This window comes from Schistocerca serialis, chromosome 2 (assembly GCF_023864345.2).
Source record: "Schistocerca serialis cubense isolate TAMUIC-IGC-003099 chromosome 2, iqSchSeri2.2, whole genome shotgun sequence".
Classification (NCBI taxonomy): domain Eukaryota; kingdom Metazoa; phylum Arthropoda; class Insecta; order Orthoptera; family Acrididae; genus Schistocerca; species Schistocerca serialis.
The window spans coordinates 679,850,390-679,870,178 of NC_064639.1; the positions used below are offsets into that span (position 1 = coordinate 679,850,390).

The following is a 19,789-nucleotide window of genomic DNA, read 5'->3' on the forward strand; positions in this document are numbered from 1 at the left end:
TTGTGGTTCCCAACTTTAGCTCTACCATGAAACATTGCAACAGTCAACCTGAATTAAGGATGAGTATGAGTGACTGAAATGAGATCAGCAGATCTCTGAAACACAATATACATGACAAAATACTATCATCTTTCCAATCCTGTATGAAAATTGATGAACTTTAGCTTCTTTTGTTTGAAAATAAATTTTCTACAAGATTTCATAGTAGTTTCTGAAGATTTTATGTGCAACTTTAGAGTGCTGTGTCATGGCATTAGATGAAACTTTCTCAAAACAATGGGACAACTATTAATTACATGTATTTGTCTACTTTTGTACAAAATTTGAACCCTTTTTTGTGTGTGAAGTGTGAATTACACTATATTTTTGAAAATTCAATTTAAATTTTATAGTAAGATTTAATTTTTTATGTATTTTATCCACTTTAACATGCATCCACACATTCAGTTCATGTAAGAACATATTTTACAAACTGCATTTAGTTCAACTTTAAGTCATTGTATCTCCACAATCGATGAAGATTATTAGATAAAAAAAATTGTTTTAGCTGTATCGATTTATCTACCTTTGTTCAAAGTTTGGAATGATTCGTAAAAGTTACACAAATGGCTTGCTCAAGAACTTCTGAAAATGTGTTTTTTCTTTACGTGCTGCATTCTGGTTAACTTAAACATCATTGTATCTCAGCAACCCATAAAGAGTATTGAATCATCATCATCGTCATCATCATCATCATTTAAGACTGATTATGCCTTTCAGCGTTCAGTCTGGAGCATAGCCCCCCTTATAAAATTCCTCCATGATCCCCTATTCAGTGCTAACATTGGTGCCTCTTCTGATGTTAAACCTATTACTTCAAAATCATTCTTAACCGAATCCAGGTACCTTCTCCTTGGTCTGCCCCGACTCCTCCTACCCTCTACTGCTGAACCCATGAGTCTCTTGGGTAACCTTGCTTCTCCCATGCGTGTAACATGACCCCACCATCTAAGCCTGTTCACCCTGACTGCTACATCTATAGAGTTCATTCTCAGTTTTTCTTTGATTTCCTCATTGTGGACACCCTCCTGCCGTTGTTCCCATCTACTAGTACCTGCAATCATCCTAGCTACTTTCATATCCGTAACCTCAACCTTATTGATAAGGTAACCTGAATCCACCCAGCTTTCGCTCCCATACAACAAAGTTGGTCGAAAGATTGAACGGTGCACAGATAACTTAGTCTTGGTACTGACTTCCTTCTTGCAGAAGAGAGTAGATCGTAGCTGAGCGCTCACTGCATTAGCCTTGCTACACTTCGCTTCCAGTTCTTTCACTATGTTGCCATCCTGTGAGAATATGCATCCTAAGTACTTGAAACCGTCCACCTGTTCTAACTTTGTTCCTCCTATTTGGCACTCAATCCATTTATATTTCTTTCCCACTGACATTACTTTCGTTTTGGAGATGCTAATCTTCATACCATAGTCCTTACATTTCTGATCTAGCTCTGAAATATTACTCTGCAAACTTTCAATCGAATCTACTATCACAACTAAGTCATCCACATATGCAAGATTGCTTATTTTGTGTTCACATATCTTAATCTCACCCAGCCAGTCTATTGTTTTCAACATATGATCCATAAATAATATGAACAACAGTGGAGACAGGTTGCAGCCTTGTCTTACCCCTGAAACTACTCTGAACCATGAACTCAGTTTACCATCAACTCTAACTGCTGCCTGACTCTCCATGTAAAGACCTTTAATTGCTTGCAAAAGTTTGCCTCCTATTCCATAATCTCGTAGAACAGAAAATAACTTCCTCCTAGGAACCCGGTCATATGCCTTTTCTAGATCTATAAAGCATAGATACAATTCCCTGTTCCACTCATAACACTTGTCAATTATTTGTTGTAAGCTAAAGATCTGGTCCTGACAACCTCTAAGAGGCCTAAACCCACACTGATTTTCATCCAATTGCTCCTCAACTAATACTCACACTTTCCTTTCAACAATACCTGAGAAGATTTTACCCACAACGCTGATTAAAGAGATACCTCTGTAGTTGTTACAATCTTTTCTGTTTCCATGTTTAAAGATTGGTGTGATTACTGCTTTTGTCCAGTCTGATGGAGCCTGTCCCGACTCCCAGGCTATTTCAATTATCCTGTGTAGCCATTTAAGACCTGACATTCCACTGTACTTGATGAGTTCCGACTTAATTTCATCCACCCCAGCTGCTTTATTGCACTGCAATCTATTGACGATTTTCTCCACTTCCTCAAACGTGATCCTATTTCCATCATTATTCCTATCCCATTCTACCTCGAAATCTGAAACATTACTGATCGTATTTTCACCTACATTGAGCAACTCTTCAAAATATTCCCTCCATCTGCCCAAGGCATCCACAGGATTCACCAGCAGTTTTCCTGACATGTCCAAAATACTTGTCATTTCCTTCTTACCTCCCTTTCGAAGACTGCTAATTACACTCCAGAATGGTTTTCCAGCAGCTTGACCCAATGTCTCCAACCTGTTTCCAAAGTCTTCCCAAGATTTCTTCTTGGATGCTGCAATTACCTGTTTGGCTTTGTTTCTTTCTTCAACATAACTTTCTCTGTCTACCTGAGTTCTAGTATGTAGCCATTTTTTATACGCCTTCTTTTTCCTTTTACAGGCTTCCTTGACTGTGTCATTCCACCAAGCTGTTTGCTTCCTCCTACTTTTACACACTACTGTTCCAAGACATTCTTTAGTCACTTCTAGTACTGTGTCCCTGTACCTTGTCCATTCCTTTTCCAATGACTGTAATTGACTACATTCAACTAACTGGTACCTTTCTGAGATCGCTGTTATGTACTTGTGCCTGATTTCCTTATCCTGAAGTTTCTCCACTCTTATCCTCCTACATATGGACCTGACCTTCTGCACTTTCGGCCTCACAATCCCAATTTCACTGCAGATTAAATAATGATCAGTGTCATCAAAGAATCCCCTGAATACACGTGTGTCCCTCACAGCCTTCCTGAATTCCTGATCTGTTATTATATGGTCAATGACAGATCTGGTTCCCCTGCTTTCCCAAGTATACCGGTGAATGTTCTTATGTTTAAAAAAGGAGTTTGTGATTACTAAGCCCATACTGGCACAGAAATCCAAGAGCTGCTGCCCGTTCCTGTTGGCCTCCATATCCTCTCCAAATTTACCCATAACCTTTTCATACCCTTCTGTTCGATTTACAATCCTGGCCTTAAAATCACCCATGAGCAGGACACTGTCCTTGTCCTTTACTCTAACAACTACATCACTGAGTGCCTCATAAAAACTATCCATCTTATCTTGATCAGTCCCTTCACAATGCGAATATACTGAAACAATCCTAATTTTCTTGCTAGACACTGTCAAATCTATCCACATCAGTCGTTCGTTTACATACCTTATTGCAACTACGCTGGGTTCCATTTCTTTCCTGATGTAAAGCCCTACACCCCATTGTGCTATTCCTGCTTTGACTCCTGACAAGTAGACCTTGTATTCTCCCACTTCCTCTTCTTTCTCACCCCTTACCCGAATGTCACTAACAGCTAAAACGTCCAGCTCCATCTTACTTGCAGCCTCTGCCAGCTCTACCTTCTTCCAAGAGTAGCCCCCATTGATATTAATAGCTCCCCATCTCATTACCATTTGTTTGCCAAGTCGTATCTTAGGAGTCCCTGGTTTGTCAGTTAGAGGTGGGACTCCGTCACCTCCAAAGGTCCGAGGCATTTTGCTCTCATTGTTGCCAGCATCATATTTAAAGTACCAGGGAAGCAGGTTGCTAGCCTTACTTGCCCCGAGTCCCACTGGGTTTTACCCCTAACGGCTGAGGGACTAACCGGTGGATTTGGTAGTCTTTGCCGTATGAGCAAAGGAAAACGAGGCACAGACTGGCTGCCAATGGAGCGTGTTCAGGAAAGTGACCTCCATATGAAAATGGAAGCTTTGGTGCAGGACCTAAGCACGGCACTGGAAGAATCGTCGTGCGCATCGTCCGTGAGGCGTCGGTGGGGCCTGAGGCAGAGGGCGAGGTCGACAGGCAGCCTTCTCTGTTTCAGTTCGTCAGTCACTTTCATAAGAGCTGTCGTCATGCTGCAATTTTGCCGGAAACCAGGTTGCTATACATCTAAAAGATTATTCAATGTTAAATATTCAGTTAGCTGTTTGTGAACTATGTATTTGGCAGATTCTTTCTTGCATTGATGTTTTACGAGTCCCTGCTTCCATGCTGTTGGAAATATGCTGGCGGTCAGAGAATTGTTAAAAATGCCCGTAGTTTTTTGCAGTAGAGGATCGCCGAGTAAATTGACCATCTACACTGTTGCATTATCGGGCCCTGCAGCTGCCGAATGAATTCGTGCAGTTGATTTCCGGACTGTATTACGGCTTACCGGCTCCAGAAAAAAAAAAAAACTTCGATTGTACAAATCACCCATTATTCTAGCGGACAGATGGTTTGGGCCCTTGTGCATTGGCCGAGTAAAGATATCGATGTGACGAAATACTCATTTAGGTTCCTTAGTAGAAACTCTCTATCTCGTGTTTTGAGTTTGCCTATTCCTAGGCCTCAGTTATTTGTAGATATTTCAGTGGCTATTCACATGCTCTCGGGTTTTAACCGCAAAATTGTTATTAATGCGTGTATTTGAAATCTTCGAAAAAATACACGCAGAACATTTACTACACAAGTAGTCGGCACGAATGTTTTCGGAAGCCTGGTGCTACGCTCATGTGCTCAGACGTCACAATTCATTAATTAATGTGGAATTGTACGCAGTGCCAGATTTCTTATGAGAGTGCTGACTAGGACGGTTCAAGCGAGGTCCCAGATGAACTCTTTCGAAGGGGGTAGCGCGCACGTACCGGGAGCCTATCGTAGGACGGATAAATCACTAACCCCATACCGTTATTCAGCGCTACTATGATGAATAATCAGTGAAAGGCGGTTTGCCGTTAGGATTCCGTATCTCCTCTGCAATTCGGCGCCAACCAACTATCAAGCTGGTACGTCGTGCTGATCGACATTGATGGCTCTTCAAATCCCCAAGTTCGTGAAGAATTTGTCAGTCCGGAAGAGGGTGGTGTTTGGCGTTAATAATCTTAAGGTTGCTCATACGTCAGTCTTCCATAGATATGTCAACGATACGTAGATATCATGCACAAATAATGTGATTTATACATTGATACTGTAATGTCGATACATTCTCAGATGCATCGGCATTTCATAATTCAGGCTTCTGTTACTTTTTTTGGCATTAGATATAGGTAAATACGGTTTTTCGTATACTCTTTTAAGTGAAGTTAACAAAGTGACAATTCATTAAGAATTTTTAGCACCACATTGATATAAGACAGTAAACAAGAATACAAACATCATCGTTCAGATTTATTCAGCAGAAGGAATTAAGTTTCGCAGTAGCGCGAAAAGTGTGAGGTGATCCACATGTGTTCCAAAAGAAATACGTTGGAATTCGATTACTCGATAAATAGTACAATTCTGAAGGCTGTTAATACAACTAAGTACCTGGGTGTTAATATTACGAACAACTTCAGTTGGAAAGACCACGTAGATAATATTGTTGGGAAGGCGAGCCAAAGGTTGCGTTTCATTGGCAGGACACTTAGAAAATGCAACAAGTCCACTAGAGAGACAGCTTACACGACACTCGTCCGTCCTCTGTTAGAATATTGCTGCGCGTTGTGGGATCCTTACCAGGTGGGATTGACGGATGACATCGAAAGGGTGCAAAAAAGGGCAGCTCGTTTTGTATTATCACGTAATAGGGGAGAGAGTGTGGCAGATATGATACGCGAGTTGGGTTGGAAGTCATTAAAGCAAAGACGTTTTTCGTCGCGGCGATATCTATTTACGAAATTTCAATGCGAAAATAGTTTGTTGAGCCCAACCTACATAGGTAGGAATGATCATCAAAATAAAATAAGAGAAATCAGAGCTCGAACAGAAAGGTTTAGGTGTTCGTTTTCCCCGCGCGCTGTTCGGAAGTTTAATGGTAGAGAGATAGTATGATTGTGGTTCGATGAACCTTCTGCCAAGCACTTAAATGTGAATTGCAGAGTAATCATGTAGACCACGACTCAGAATATGTCCGAGATGCCCAGCCTTATTCCAAAGTAACTGGTATCCCGACTGTCGGGACCACTTACTTGGCCACTCATACGTTGCCCATGGTTCATGAACTAGGACATGACTACAGGAATCCACACCATGAACCATGAATAAAAAAAAAAAGTTTCTTGACTTTATCCATTTCTCAATCTTTGTGCAAAGTTTGAAGTGATTTGTACAAGATTAAAGTATAGAAGTGGTGTGCTTCAGAAGCCTCTCAGAAAAACATGTTTTTGCATGTAAAATCCTAATGGTGCACAGGCAAATGATTCTGTTAGCTAAGCTATAGTTTCAAAGCAAGGAGGAAGGAAGATTGGGTTTAATGTCCCCTTGACATTGAGGTCATTTTAGACGGAGCACAAGCTTGGATTGTGTCAAGGATAAGGAAAGAAATTGGCTGTGCCTATTGAAAGGAACCATCCCAGCAGTTTCCTGGAGCGGTTTGGGAAAATCATGGAAAACCTAAATCCGAATGGCTGGACATGGGTCTGATCAGTTGTCCTTCAGAATGCAAGTCCAGTGTGCTAATCACTGCCCCACCTCGCTCAGTAACTTTAATTTCAGCCCGATTAAATTTCAGCCCATTTAAAATCTTTTCAAAAAGAATTAATTATTTCACAGCTCCAGAACTTACTTAATATGCAGTAACATAGCAACAGTTAGACAGATGTTCCAATGGCTATGCAAATAGCTACTGCTTGGGGCTAAACCAAATATTATGTACCATTTACCCCATAATCCTGGTGTAAATAGAAACCGTATAGTGAGCACCAAGACATCACCCTCCCACCCCTTCAAAAAGAAAATTGCAATTCTGTCCGCATCCTTTTCACACATATTTGTTGAAGGAGGAGCTGGTGCATTAGTAGACGCGCATTCACAATGACGAAATTGAATGAGGTGGAACTGCAATGCCCTCAACGATCATAAATACAGAAGTGGTGTAGTGATGTTACAGACAACGAACTGTGTGAGTTAGGGACTAGCTTGGTAGTGGTGCTAGGGCAGCAGGAATTTAAATGATGTGCATGGGAATGGGGAGGGGAGGTGAAGGGAAAAGAGAGAAGAGGATGGTGAAGGGGAGGATGTGTATATACAGGGAAAATTACATATTAATGTGAAAGGAAAGGAAAAAATTGGGATAAAAGAGGAAGTGGTGTGACGTGAGGTTCATGTAAGATAGCCCTGCGGTCTAGGGAGGTGCTGGTTTTAGAGATTTTTAAATTGTATATTCTGTCTACCAGACTAGGGTGGTATCCATTGATTCTAGCAATGTGTCTCAAATTTGCAAGCTCTTGTTTGACGGTTTCTGAATCTAAGGGCAGGTCACACAAATGGTCGACCACAGAAGAAAAAAAGCTTCTTTTGTAACTGAAAGGATGGAAGGATGTTGAGTTGATGATTGTGTCACTGTTTGTGGGCTTTCTATAAAGCCCAAACTTGATGTAATTATTGAATAAAGTGAGTGTTAGGTACAAATAATTATGGAGCACTCAGTTCACATGTGTTGGTGAATGAAAACCATTTTTGGATGAAGATGGCAAAATTCATCTCAGAGGAGGCATATGTCATTCATGTAGGCATTCATTATAATAAAAATATCATCCATGTGTCTGCAGTAAAAAAGGATTTTCGTACTAACGGCAGAAGCTTGCATAAAATAGCAGTTTTCAAGTGTATTGACCAAATTATCTGCTTAAAATCCTGTACGGCAGTTGCCCATTGCAAGGCTGCCTATTTGTTTATAAGGCTGTCAATAAAAGAAAAATAATTATGTAAGGTAATGAGGCAAAGGAGAGAGATGAGCTTGTTGACTTCATCTGAATTTAATTTGCCATTTCTGGACAGGTTTTAAAGAATGATATCTAGTGTTTCTTGAACAGGAAGATTAGTATATATCAAACTGTGGAAAATCCACAATGGAATAACGACAATATTATGAAAAAGATAGATTGCTACTCACCATGTAGAGGAGATGTTGAGTTGCAGACAGGCACAACAAAAAGACAGCTTAACATGTGAGCTTTCAGCCAATAGGCCTTTTTCTAACATAGAAAACACTCACACACACATTCACGCAAGCACAATTCATGAACATGTGACCACTGTCTCTAGCCACTGAGGCCAACATCTCCTCTGTGTGGTGAGTAGCAATCAATTGTTTCATAACATTTACATATGTATATAGATATATTTTGTAAAAGTGCAAACAAGGAGAGGACAACAAAAATTTTCGTTGTAGTCATTCAACTAGTACTGTTTGGTTAGGACAGAGTAGGAGGTTTCAAAGGTATAAAATTGTTTGAACATATTTAATACAATCTTGGAAACAAGTTCGGTAGTATTGCCTCTACAATTAACAATGGCACAGATTGGGAAAAATTCCTTGTGAAACTTAATCTGGGGGTAAAAGGTTGGTATTCTTGGATTCCTGACTTTGTATTTATAATGATTATCAGGGCAGATTATATTGTACAGACTACTGTCCCATCTTTATTACAAACAGTTTTGGAAGATAATTGTCTCCCTTTGTCTCTTGCTTTACATGAGATTTTTCATTGATTAGTTTTATCATCAACTGCATGATCTAAAGCAATCTTTAAATGAGCAATGAGATCACTGGTCCGATGTTCATTTGAAATGAGCTGAATATTGCTCTTGAGACTTTCCTTAGGAAGATCGAGCTGTTTATTACTAAACTGAATGGAGGTGAGGCTGGCCACTCTTTCTGCAAATGGGAAGATACCTTGGTATTTACTGCTTTGATTCAGATCATAATGTGCTGCAAGGTATGTTTTCTGTTGTGGGGACATCTTTTTAAATTACTTTCCTTTAATAAGTAACTTTCTCATATAGGAGGGAGCTAACAACTTCCATAAATTGGTCTAACTGGGAGTGGTCAAGCTCACAAACTGTCCCCGAATGAAAAGATACCATTGATGACCGTGCAGCTTCTCTAGAATAAATGACCGGGACTCGAACCCGGGTTCTCCTGCTTACATGGCAGACGCTCTATTCATCTGAGCCACTGAATACACATATGCATTATCATTTATTCTAGAGAAGCTGCACAGTCATCAGTGGTATCTGTTCTTCCAAGAACAGTTACTATCTTCATATATATAGTTAAAGGCTACCCACCCATTGACCTTCGTCTGTGCGAATGCACACAGGTTGCTTGAACTCTTACGGGAATCGTCACCTTAGTGTGCACGAGTAATGAGTGGATGGGCAAATATCTATCAGGTACATTACGTATGTAGATTGTGAACATTTGGGAATGTGGGTCTCACAGGAAGCGTGCAAGGGATAAGTCCCTGCAGTCACGCTATTCATCTGTGTATTCTTTGGCTCAGATGGATAGAGCATCTGCCATGCAAGCAGGAGATCCCGGGTTCGAGTCCTGGTCGGGGCACACATTTTCAGCTGTCCCCATCAAGGTATATCAAAAACACCTGTCGGCAGCTGAGGGTTTCAGTTAATTATCATTTAAATAATTAAAAGTGTTCCTGGACTTTATGTGCACTCTGTGTTAACCATCTTCTTTCCAAAATGACACTTCCAGCCCCTCCTTCCCCACCCATCTGACTATAACTCGCCTCCTTTCCCTTCGTCTTATTCCATCTCCTCATTAAAACCAATTCCTCCACCCTCCTCTTCTTTGGACACCTATGGCACACTCTTTTCATTCTTCCCAGGTCCAAATTTTCCTCTAACAGCATGACAAGCTTCCCTTTCCGTTCGTGCAACATTACCCACTATCTTACATGATCCTCATCTCACAACATTTCCTCTTTTACCCTCCTTTTTCCTCTTCTTTTCATATTAATACATGAAGTTCCCTATCCCTTTCTGTTCGTGCAACATTACCCACTATCTTACATGACCCTCATCTCACAACATTTCCTCTTTTACCCTCCTTTTTCCTCTTCTTTTCATATTAATACATGAAGTTCCCTATATTCAACCTCCTCCCCTTTCCCCTCCCCTCCCCTCCCCTCCCCCCCTTCCCCTGCACATCATCTAAATTTCCACTGTTCCAGACCGAGCAAGGTGGCACAGTGGCTAGCACATTGGACTCGCATTCAGGAGGACAACAGTTCAATCCCGTGTCTGGCCTCCTGATTTAGGTTTTCCGTGATTTCCCTAAATCACTCCAGGTAAATGCCAGGATGGTTCCTTTGAAAGGGCACAACCGACTTCCTTCCCCGTCCTTCCCTAATCCAATGAGACCGATGACCTCGCTATCTGGTCTCCTCCGCCAGACAACCTCAACTGCTCCAGCACTGTCACCTGGCTGGCGCCCATGTTGCACAGTTCCCTGTCCATAACATTGTTGCACCACTTCTGTGTGTTTGGGCTGTAATTATTTCCTTATTGTTCCAGTCCAATTATACACTAATCATTTGAGACACATACTTGGAATTAATAAACAATTACATATGTGCAACAGACTGTTCACCCATTTGATCCCTTAAGCTACTGTTGCTGCACCTACCATAATTGAATGAATGCAATACACTACGCAAGACAATTTCACACAAGATAAACAAGGCGAATACATTCATGAACTCTTAACAGAAGTATCTAAAAATTAATAGAGCTGCCTCATCTTAACTAATGCATCAATAAGGTGACTAACCCACATGGAACACCCAACAAAATTAATTAAATTACAATATTGAACTTTGGGAAAAACACAGGATATAGTTAATCACTTTGTAAAACTCCAAAACACTGAAGATCCTTCAGTTAATCAAAACTCACAGGCCTCTGATGTAACCAAAAGCAGAGTCAGAGCCAAGCATCTAATACAATAACAGAATAAGCCTTTACGGTATCTGATGAAGCTTGACAACCCAAGCAAAACTGGCCAGGATGAGCATCAACAGATACAGTTTGTAGAACAAAGAAAGGTTGAAAGTAAACGTACACAAATGCACTCTCCAATTTTAATTCCCCTGGTGATGACAGCTGACACATGAGAGGTATCCCACAGCAGCAATTTCCTCAATCTGTACACAACTCTGCCTGCCACTAGCTGGTGCTCTTGGAGTTCCACATGCTTTTATAGAATAGAATCCTGCCAGCACATCTGCTTCCTCTTGCTAGTCTGCACAGCCCAAGCACACAGTCCTCAGCAGATGCTGTCGTGCCCATGTGCTCCAGATCGAATGCCAAAACATAATCCATCCAGCCTGCACGGTGATCCCTGTAAGAGCTGTGGTTGGGTTGCACCCTCTCATCAGATGCGCCCAAACATGTTGCTGGATAATCACTGTAGATAATAGTGGACAAGTGCTATCAATACAAACCATCACTGCTGATAAGCCATTAAACTTTTTTTCTGGAGGTGGTAGTGTTCCAATCAACCATGTGGCCATCTCATAAAATTGGGATGAAATATGTTTCCCACATGTGCTTTATGTGAACATTGGATTGAACACTTCAAAACTTTCTACACTTCATATCTTCATCAGTAGTTACTGCATGCTATACATCCTACGTACTTATAGTTTTTTTTTCCCCCTTGGTTGTGCTGAAAAGTATAAATATAGTAAGTACAACCTTTCATTCTTTTTTAACGTGATTGGAATTTTCTTTCAGATTTAAACTATTACACTACTAATATCAGTTTTTGTTTTCAGTACATTGATCCTCTTCCTCAGTTGATGGTGAAAGAAGAGCTCACAAACGAAGAAGTAGTGCAATGCAAGCAAGTAATCTATAATCTCATTGGTTTGGAATCAAAACATGAGAACCTACAAACACCAAATATGGGACAGAGGGGAAAGGGTCCAAAAAGGTGAGTATCACCACCAATAATAATAATAATAATAATAATACACTTACACGATCACAATGCCACAAATATAGAATGCATTACATACATTCAGCAACAGAAAGATGCACATTAAGCAGAAAGGAAGGAGGAAGGGGATTTATCGACATAAAAAACCTACATTATGGACAGGTAGACAATTTAAGAAAATTCTTTCTAGAACGAGCAGAAACTAGCAAAATACACAAAGCAGTCACTCATATAAATACATTGGCTACACCACTGCAATTTCATGACCACTTCTACAACCCTTTAGATCACATAACATCAACAGATATGAAGAAAGTAAATTGAAAAAAGAAAACACTACATGGCAAGCACCCGTATCATCTAACACAGCCACACGTCGATCAAGACGCATCCAACACATGGCTAAGAAAAGGCAATATATACAGTGAGATGGAAGGATTCATGATTGCAATAGAGGATCAAACAATAAACACCAGATATTACAGCAAGCATATTATTAAAGATCCCAATACCACAACAGATAAATGCAGACTTTGCAAACAACAAATAGAAACAGTAGATCACATCACAAGCGGATGTACAATACTAGCAAATACAGAATACCCCAGAAGACATGACAATGTAGCAAAAATAATACATCAACAACTTGCCTTACAACATAAACTTATAAAACAACACGTTCCCACATACAAGTATACCACAAAATGTACTGGAGAATGATGAATACAAATTATACTGGAACAGAACCCATTATAACAGATAAAACAACACCACATAACAAACCTGACATCATACTCACCAATAAAAAGAAAAAATTAGCACAACTAATCGAAATATCCATACCCAATACAACAAATATACAGAAGAAAACAGGAGAAAAAATTGAAAACTACATCCAACTGGCTGAGGAAGTCAAGGACATGTGGCTTCAGGATAAAGTTGACATTATACCAATTATACTATCAACTACAGGAGTCATACCACACAATATCCACCAGTACATCAATGCAGTACAGGTACATCCAAACTTATATATACAACTACAGAAATCCGTAATTATCGATACATGTTCAATTACCCGAAAGTTCCTAAATGCAATATAACATATACCGTACAGATAAAAGGAAGTCACGCTTGATCAAGGTCCACGTCACTTTCCATTTTTGACCAGACATAACGTCTGAGAAAAGAAAGAAATAATAATAATAATTGAGAAAGAAATATTTTACTGTAAGTAATGTTGTTGTTGTTGTGGTCATCAGTCCAGAGTTCTTCATCTCCAAGTAACTACTGCAACCTACATCCTTCTGAATCTGCCTAGTGTATTCATCACTTGGTCTTCCTCTACAATTTTTACCCTCCACGCTGCCCTCCAATTCTATTTGGTGATCCCTTGATGACTCAGAAAATGTCCTACCAACCGATTCCCTCTTGTAGTCAAGTTGTGCCACAAATTCCTCTTCTCCCCAATTCTGTTCAGTACCTCCTCGTTAGTTACATGATCTACCCATCTAATCTTCAGCATTCTTCTGTAGCACCATATTTCGAAAGCTTCTGTCCTCTTCTTGTCTAAACTATTTATCGTACATGTTTCACTTCCATACATGGCTGCACTCCACACAAATACTTTCAGAAACGACTTCCTGACATTTAAATCTATACTCATTGTTAACAAATTTCACTTCTTCAGAAACACTTTTCTTGCCATTGCTATCCTCTCTACTTTGACCATCATCAGTTAATTTGCTCATCTGCTACTTTCCAAGTGTCTCATTTCCTAATTTAATACCCTCAGCCTCTACACCCTTACATTTGTCCTCTAGCCATCCATTCTTAGCCATTTTGCACTTCCTGTTGATTTCGTTTTTGAGACGTTTGTATTCCTTTTTACCTGCTTCATTTACTGCATTTTTATATTTTCTCGTTTCATTAATTAAATTCAATATAACTTCTGTTACCCAAGGATTTCTACTAGCCCTCATCTTTTTACCTACTTGATCCTCTGCTGCCTTCACTATGTCGTCTCTCAAAACTATCCATTCTTCTTCTACTGTATTTCTTTCCCCCGTTCTTGTCAGTTGTTCCCTAATGCTCTGTCTGAAACTCTCTACAGCCTCTGGTTCTTTCAGTTTATCCAGGTCCCATCTTTTTAAATTCCCACCTTTTTGCAGTTTTTTCAGTTTTAAGCTGCAGTTCCTAACCAATAGATTGTGGTCAGAGTCCACATCTGCCCCTGGAAATGGCTTACAATTTAAAACCTGATTCCTAAATCCCTGTCTTACCATTATATAATCTATTATAGTGTCTCCAGGCCTATTCCATGTATACTACTTTCTTTCATGATTCTTGAACCAAGTGTTAGCTATGATTAAGTTATGGTCTGTGCAAAGTACCAGGTGATTTCCTTTTCATTCCGTACCCCCATTCCATATTCACATACTACTTTTCCTTCTCTTTCTTTTCCTGTTGTTGAATTCCAGTCCCCAATGACTATTAAATTTTCCTCTCCCTTCACTCTCTGATTAATTTCTTTTATCCCATGATACATTTTTTCAATCTCTTTGTCATATGCAGAGTTAGTTGGCATATATACTTGTATTACTGTGATAGGCATGTGCTTCGTGTCTACCTTGGCTACAATAATGTGTTCAGTATGCTGTTCATAGTAGCTTACTCATGGTCCTATTGTTTTATTCATTATTAAGCATACTCCTGCATTAGCCCTATTTGATTTTGCACTTGTAACCGTTTATTCACCTGACCAGAAGTTTTGTTCCTCTTGCCACCGAACTTCACTAATTCCCTTTATATGTCACTTTAACCTCTTCATTTCCCTTTTTAAATTTTCTAACCTATCTGCCCGATTAAGGGATCTGACATCCCATGCTTTGATCTATAGAATGCTAGTTTTGTTTCTCTTGATAATGATGTCGTCCTGAGTAGTCTCCGCCTGCAGATCTGAATGGGAACTATTTCACCTCCAGAATATTTTACCCAAGAGGACGCAATCATTATTTAACCATACAGTAAAGCTGCATACCCTTGCTAAAAGTTACGGCTGTAGTTTCCCCTTGCTTTCAGCCATGCACAGTACCAGCACAGCAACGCCGTTTTAATTAATGTTACAAGGCCAGATCAGTCAATCATCCAGACTGTTGCCCCTGCAATTACTTAAAAGGCTGCTGCTGTTCAGGAACCACACATTGGTCTGACCTCTCAACAGATACACCTCCGTTGTGGTTGCACCTATGGTACGACTATCTGTATTGCTGAGGCTCACAAGCCTCCCCATCAGCGGCAATGTCCATGTTTGATAGGGGGGCTAAGCAATGTATATAGACCGATTATATGTGGTGTGTTCTTTGTTAACTGATCCATGCTCTTGTCTTGGAAGCAGTGGGAATGCTCTCCACAATATGGGCCAGACCTAATATATAAATTTATTTTACAGAGAATCAAGTACAGGGAAGCAAATACACACTGCTGAATAGTAATTGATATGTAAACATTTCACTGAAGAACCAGCACTTTGGAACTGCTCTTGCTCTATTGATCAGTTTGTACAAGATCCATCTGCCAGCCAGATGTGAACCATCTAACATCAACAACATTCTCAGGACAGCTGTGAAAATGTAGTGACCTAATGTCATTAAAATATTTACTGACCTACCCTATGAGTGCATTGCCTTCACTTGTCCTGATGAACAAACGGATTGGTAGTAATACCTCACTCAAAACACTCCAGTGTTTGTGACAGAGGCAGAGACCATTTATCAATCTTTTCAATTAATCAAGTAATTAGTTATGAAAGAGGTCTAGATCCTGTCTGACTGATTAACAGTACTATTATCAATCTACATTAATTTCCCTCATAAGACTGCAGTTTATGTATTGGATTTGCAGTAGACAGCATGTCATGTAAATTGTAAGAATCCGTTTCTTTCACTACAACATGTTTGGACACCATCACAGGGTAATAATCGGAGACTCTCCAACTTGTTTGTCTGACTCAAATCCAGAAGGTGGTTCTACATCTACATCTACATCTACATCTATACTCCGCAAGCCACCTGACGGTGTGTGGTGGGGGGTACCCTGAGTACCTCTATCGGTTCTCCCTTCTATTCCAGTCTCGTATTGTTCGTGGAAAGGAGGATTGTCGGTATGCTTCTGTGTGGGCTCTAATCTCTCTGATTTTATCCTCATGGTCTCTTCGCGAGATATACGTAGGAGGGAGCAATATGCTGCTTGACTATTCGGTGAAGGTATGTTCTCGAAACTTTAACAAAAGCCCGTACCGAGCTACTGAGCGTCTCTCCTGCAGAGTCTTCCACTGAAGTTTATCTATCATCTCCGTAACGCTTTCGCGATTACTAAATGATCCTGTAATGAAGCGCGCTGCTCTCCCTTGGATCTTCTCTATCTCTTCTATCAACCCTATCTGGTACGGATCCCACACTGCTGAGCAGTATTCAAGCAGTGGGCGAACAAGCGTACTGTAACCTACTTCTTTTGTTTTCGGATTGCATTTCCTTAGGATTCTTCCAATGAATCTCAGTCTGGCATCTGCTTTACCGATGATCAACTTTGTATGATCATTCCATTTCAAATCACTCCTAATGCGTACTCCCAGATAATTTATGGAATTAACTGCTTCCAGTTGCTGACATGCTATTTTGTAGCTAAATGATAAGGGAACTATCTTTCTATGTATTCACAACACATTACACTTGTCTACATTGAGATTCAATTGCCATTCCCTGCACCATGTGTCAATTCACTGCAGATCCTCCTGCATTTCAGTACAATTTTCCATTGTTACAACCTCTCGATACACCACGGCATCATCCGCAAAAAGCCTCAGTGAACTTCCGATGTCATCCCCAAGGTCGTTTATGTATATTGTGAATAGCAACGGTCCTATGACACTCCCCTGTGACACACCTGAAATCACTCTTACTTCAGAAAACTTCTCTCCATTGACAATAACATGCTGTGTTCTGTTATCTAGGAACTCTTCAATCCAATCACACAATTGGTCTGATAGTCTATATGCTCTTACTTTGTTCATTAAACGACTGTGGGGGACTGTGTCAAACGCCTTGCGGAAGTCAAGAAACACGGCATCTACCTGTGAACCTGTTTCTAGGGCCCTCTGAGTCTCGTGGGCGAATAGCGCGAGCTGGGTTTCACACGACCGTCTTTTTCGAAACCCATGCTGATTCCTACAGAGTAGATTTCTAGTCTCCAGAAAAGTCATTATACTCGAACATAATACGTGTCCCAAAATTCTACAACTGATTGACGTTAGAGATATAGGTCTATAGTTCTGCACATCTGTTCGACGTCCCTTCTTGAAAACGGGGATGACCTGTGCCCTTTTCCAATCCTTTGGAATGCTACACTCTTCTAGAGACCTACGGTACACTGCTGCAAGAAGGGGGGCAAGTTCCTTCGCGTACTCTGAGTAAAATCGAACTGGTATCTCATCAGGTCCAACAGCCTTTCCTCTTTTGAGTGATTTTAGTTGTTTCTCTATCCCTCTGTCGTCTATTTCGATATCTACCATTTTGTCATCTGTGCGACAATCTAGAGGAGGAACTACAGTGCAGTCTTCCTCTGTGAAACAGCTTTGGAAAAAGACATTTAGTATTTCGGCCTTTAGTCTGTCATCCTCTGTTTCAATACCATTTTGGTCACAGAGTGTCTGGACATTTTGTTTTATCCACCTACCGCTTTGACATAAGACCAAAATTTCTTAGGATTTTCTGCCAAGTCAGTACATAGAACTTTACTTTCGAGTTCATTGAACACCTCTCGCATAGCCCTCCTCACACTAAATTTCACTTCAAGCAATTTTTGTTTGTCTGCAAGGCTTTGGCTATGTTTATGTTTGTTGTGAAGTTCCCTTTGCTTCCGCAGCAGTTTCCTAGCTCGGTTGTTGTACCACGGTGGCTCTTTTCCATCTCTTACGATCTTGCTTGGCACATACTCATCTAACGCATATTGTACGATGGTTTTGAACTTTGTCCACTGATCCTCAACGCTATCTGTACTTGAGACAAAACTTTTGTGTTGAGCCGTCAGGTACTCTGTAATCTGCTTTTTGTCACTTTTGCTAAACAGAAAAATCTTCCTACCTGTTTTAATATTTCTATTTACGGCTGGTTCAAATCATGTATTATTTTCAAATGAGCAGTACTGCTAAAAATGATGTTTATCCAAGATAAAGCAATTCCCCACTACTTTCACTGTATCACTGCATAAAAGCGATTGACTTTAAAAGAGATTATTACCTGCACTTATAACTGAAGACCATTCTCGTGGATCACTTCTGTATCCTCCCATGGACTGTCTGTCTAGTGATTGTGCCTTATGTACATGTTGTTTAATTATTACCTCATTGAATACATCATATAACCAGAAGATTACTTAGCAATTTCATTTTGGAGCAAATTATTGTACCTGTGTTCTTCATTACCTTTTTTCCTTTCAGTAGTCTAAAGTAATTGTACTTGTGCATGTTGGTATGAAATGTTATTACAGTCTGTTACCAGCTACTATGTGCTCGGCATTTCCTTTCACAAATTTTTTAGTTATCAATTTTATCATTTATGTAATTAACTGCCTATTGCATGATATGTATAGCAAAGTCTATAAATAAAACTAAAAAAACAAAAAATTAAAACTTTTTACTATATGATGCATTTGTTTTTATTCAGTAAAAATCAGTTTGCAGTTTAGCTTTGTTGAATGCAGATCATATTTAATTGTTGTTTGTCATCTGGGATTTCTTTTTCTCTCTCAGCATGGATAATTTTTTAAATGTAAGTACCAAACATGATATTTCAAATGACCTACGATTCCTACAAAGGCTCTTCTTTCATCTTAGGAAGTTGCCTCCTTTGTAGTAGAGAACAAGAAACCTCACTCCATAATGGAAGACCTTATTTTACCAGCTACTTTTGACATTGTATTTATTATGATAGGTGAGTCAGCTACCAAGTTGCCGACAAGTTTTCCTTTGTTAGACAATGCTATTAGTCATCAACTACTTTATATGGCTGATGACATTATTGATCAGTTGGTTGAAAAATTCAGAGGTAATGGTGGTTTTGCTGTTCAGTTGGATGATACAACGGTTATAGTTTATTGTTGGTTGACTTGTTCATTTTAAAAGATGAAATTTTTGTAAATCTGGTTTGTGTGATTTTTGGATAACATTGCCTTTTACAAGAGCCTGAAAACTGTTTGAGTGAACAGCCAGAAAACAATGGAGAACATCCTGTTCAATAATCTTCAGTCCACAGGTTCTTATTCAGCTCACTGACACTGAAATAAAATGTTCTAACTTTTAAGAATAATGCAGAGGAATCCAGAACTATGACAATGAATAAAAGTCTGCTCTCATTTAACGAAGCAGTATATTGTCATCACTGTTCACAAGCACAAGTATTAATTTTTGCAAATCATTAAAGCTTGTCCTATCATATTCAGCACTCGATACAGTTCAGAGATCATTTCTGTTCTTAGTGGTTACAAGTATTCTGTAGAGTTAATTCCTCACCTTAAAAGTAGAGAATAATCACAGCCACTTGCTACACATTTTACTACAATAGAGAAGGTGGTGCACGAAATAAAATGTTGAAATGAAACAAGTGCATTCCAGGCAAATGTTAATCCCAGTAAGTTCCCTTTTACTTGTTTACACTAGATAGGTGTACCTCATTCGAGCGAAAAATAAACATGTCAAGTCATCGTTAACACCATCTGAGGCTTAGGCGTTGTGTGTTGTGGACAGAATCATGGCCTAACACATCCCATATA

At 39.7% G+C, this 19,789-nt stretch overlaps 1 protein-coding gene across 3 annotated transcripts in view; it reads left to right on the forward strand.

Moving 5' to 3' along the window:
* The window catches only part of LOC126457790 (integrator complex subunit 13), a 249,485-nt gene that overhangs the window by 91,098 nt on the left and 138,598 nt on the right, over positions 1–19,789 (forward strand). For all 3 annotated transcript variants that reach the window (XM_050094375.1, XM_050094377.1, XM_050094376.1), the window contains exon 10: positions 11,799–11,956. In XM_050094375.1, the coding sequence (XP_049950332.1) occupies positions 11,799–11,956 (158 nt within the window). The remainder of the gene's footprint in view (positions 1–11,798; positions 11,957–19,789) is intronic.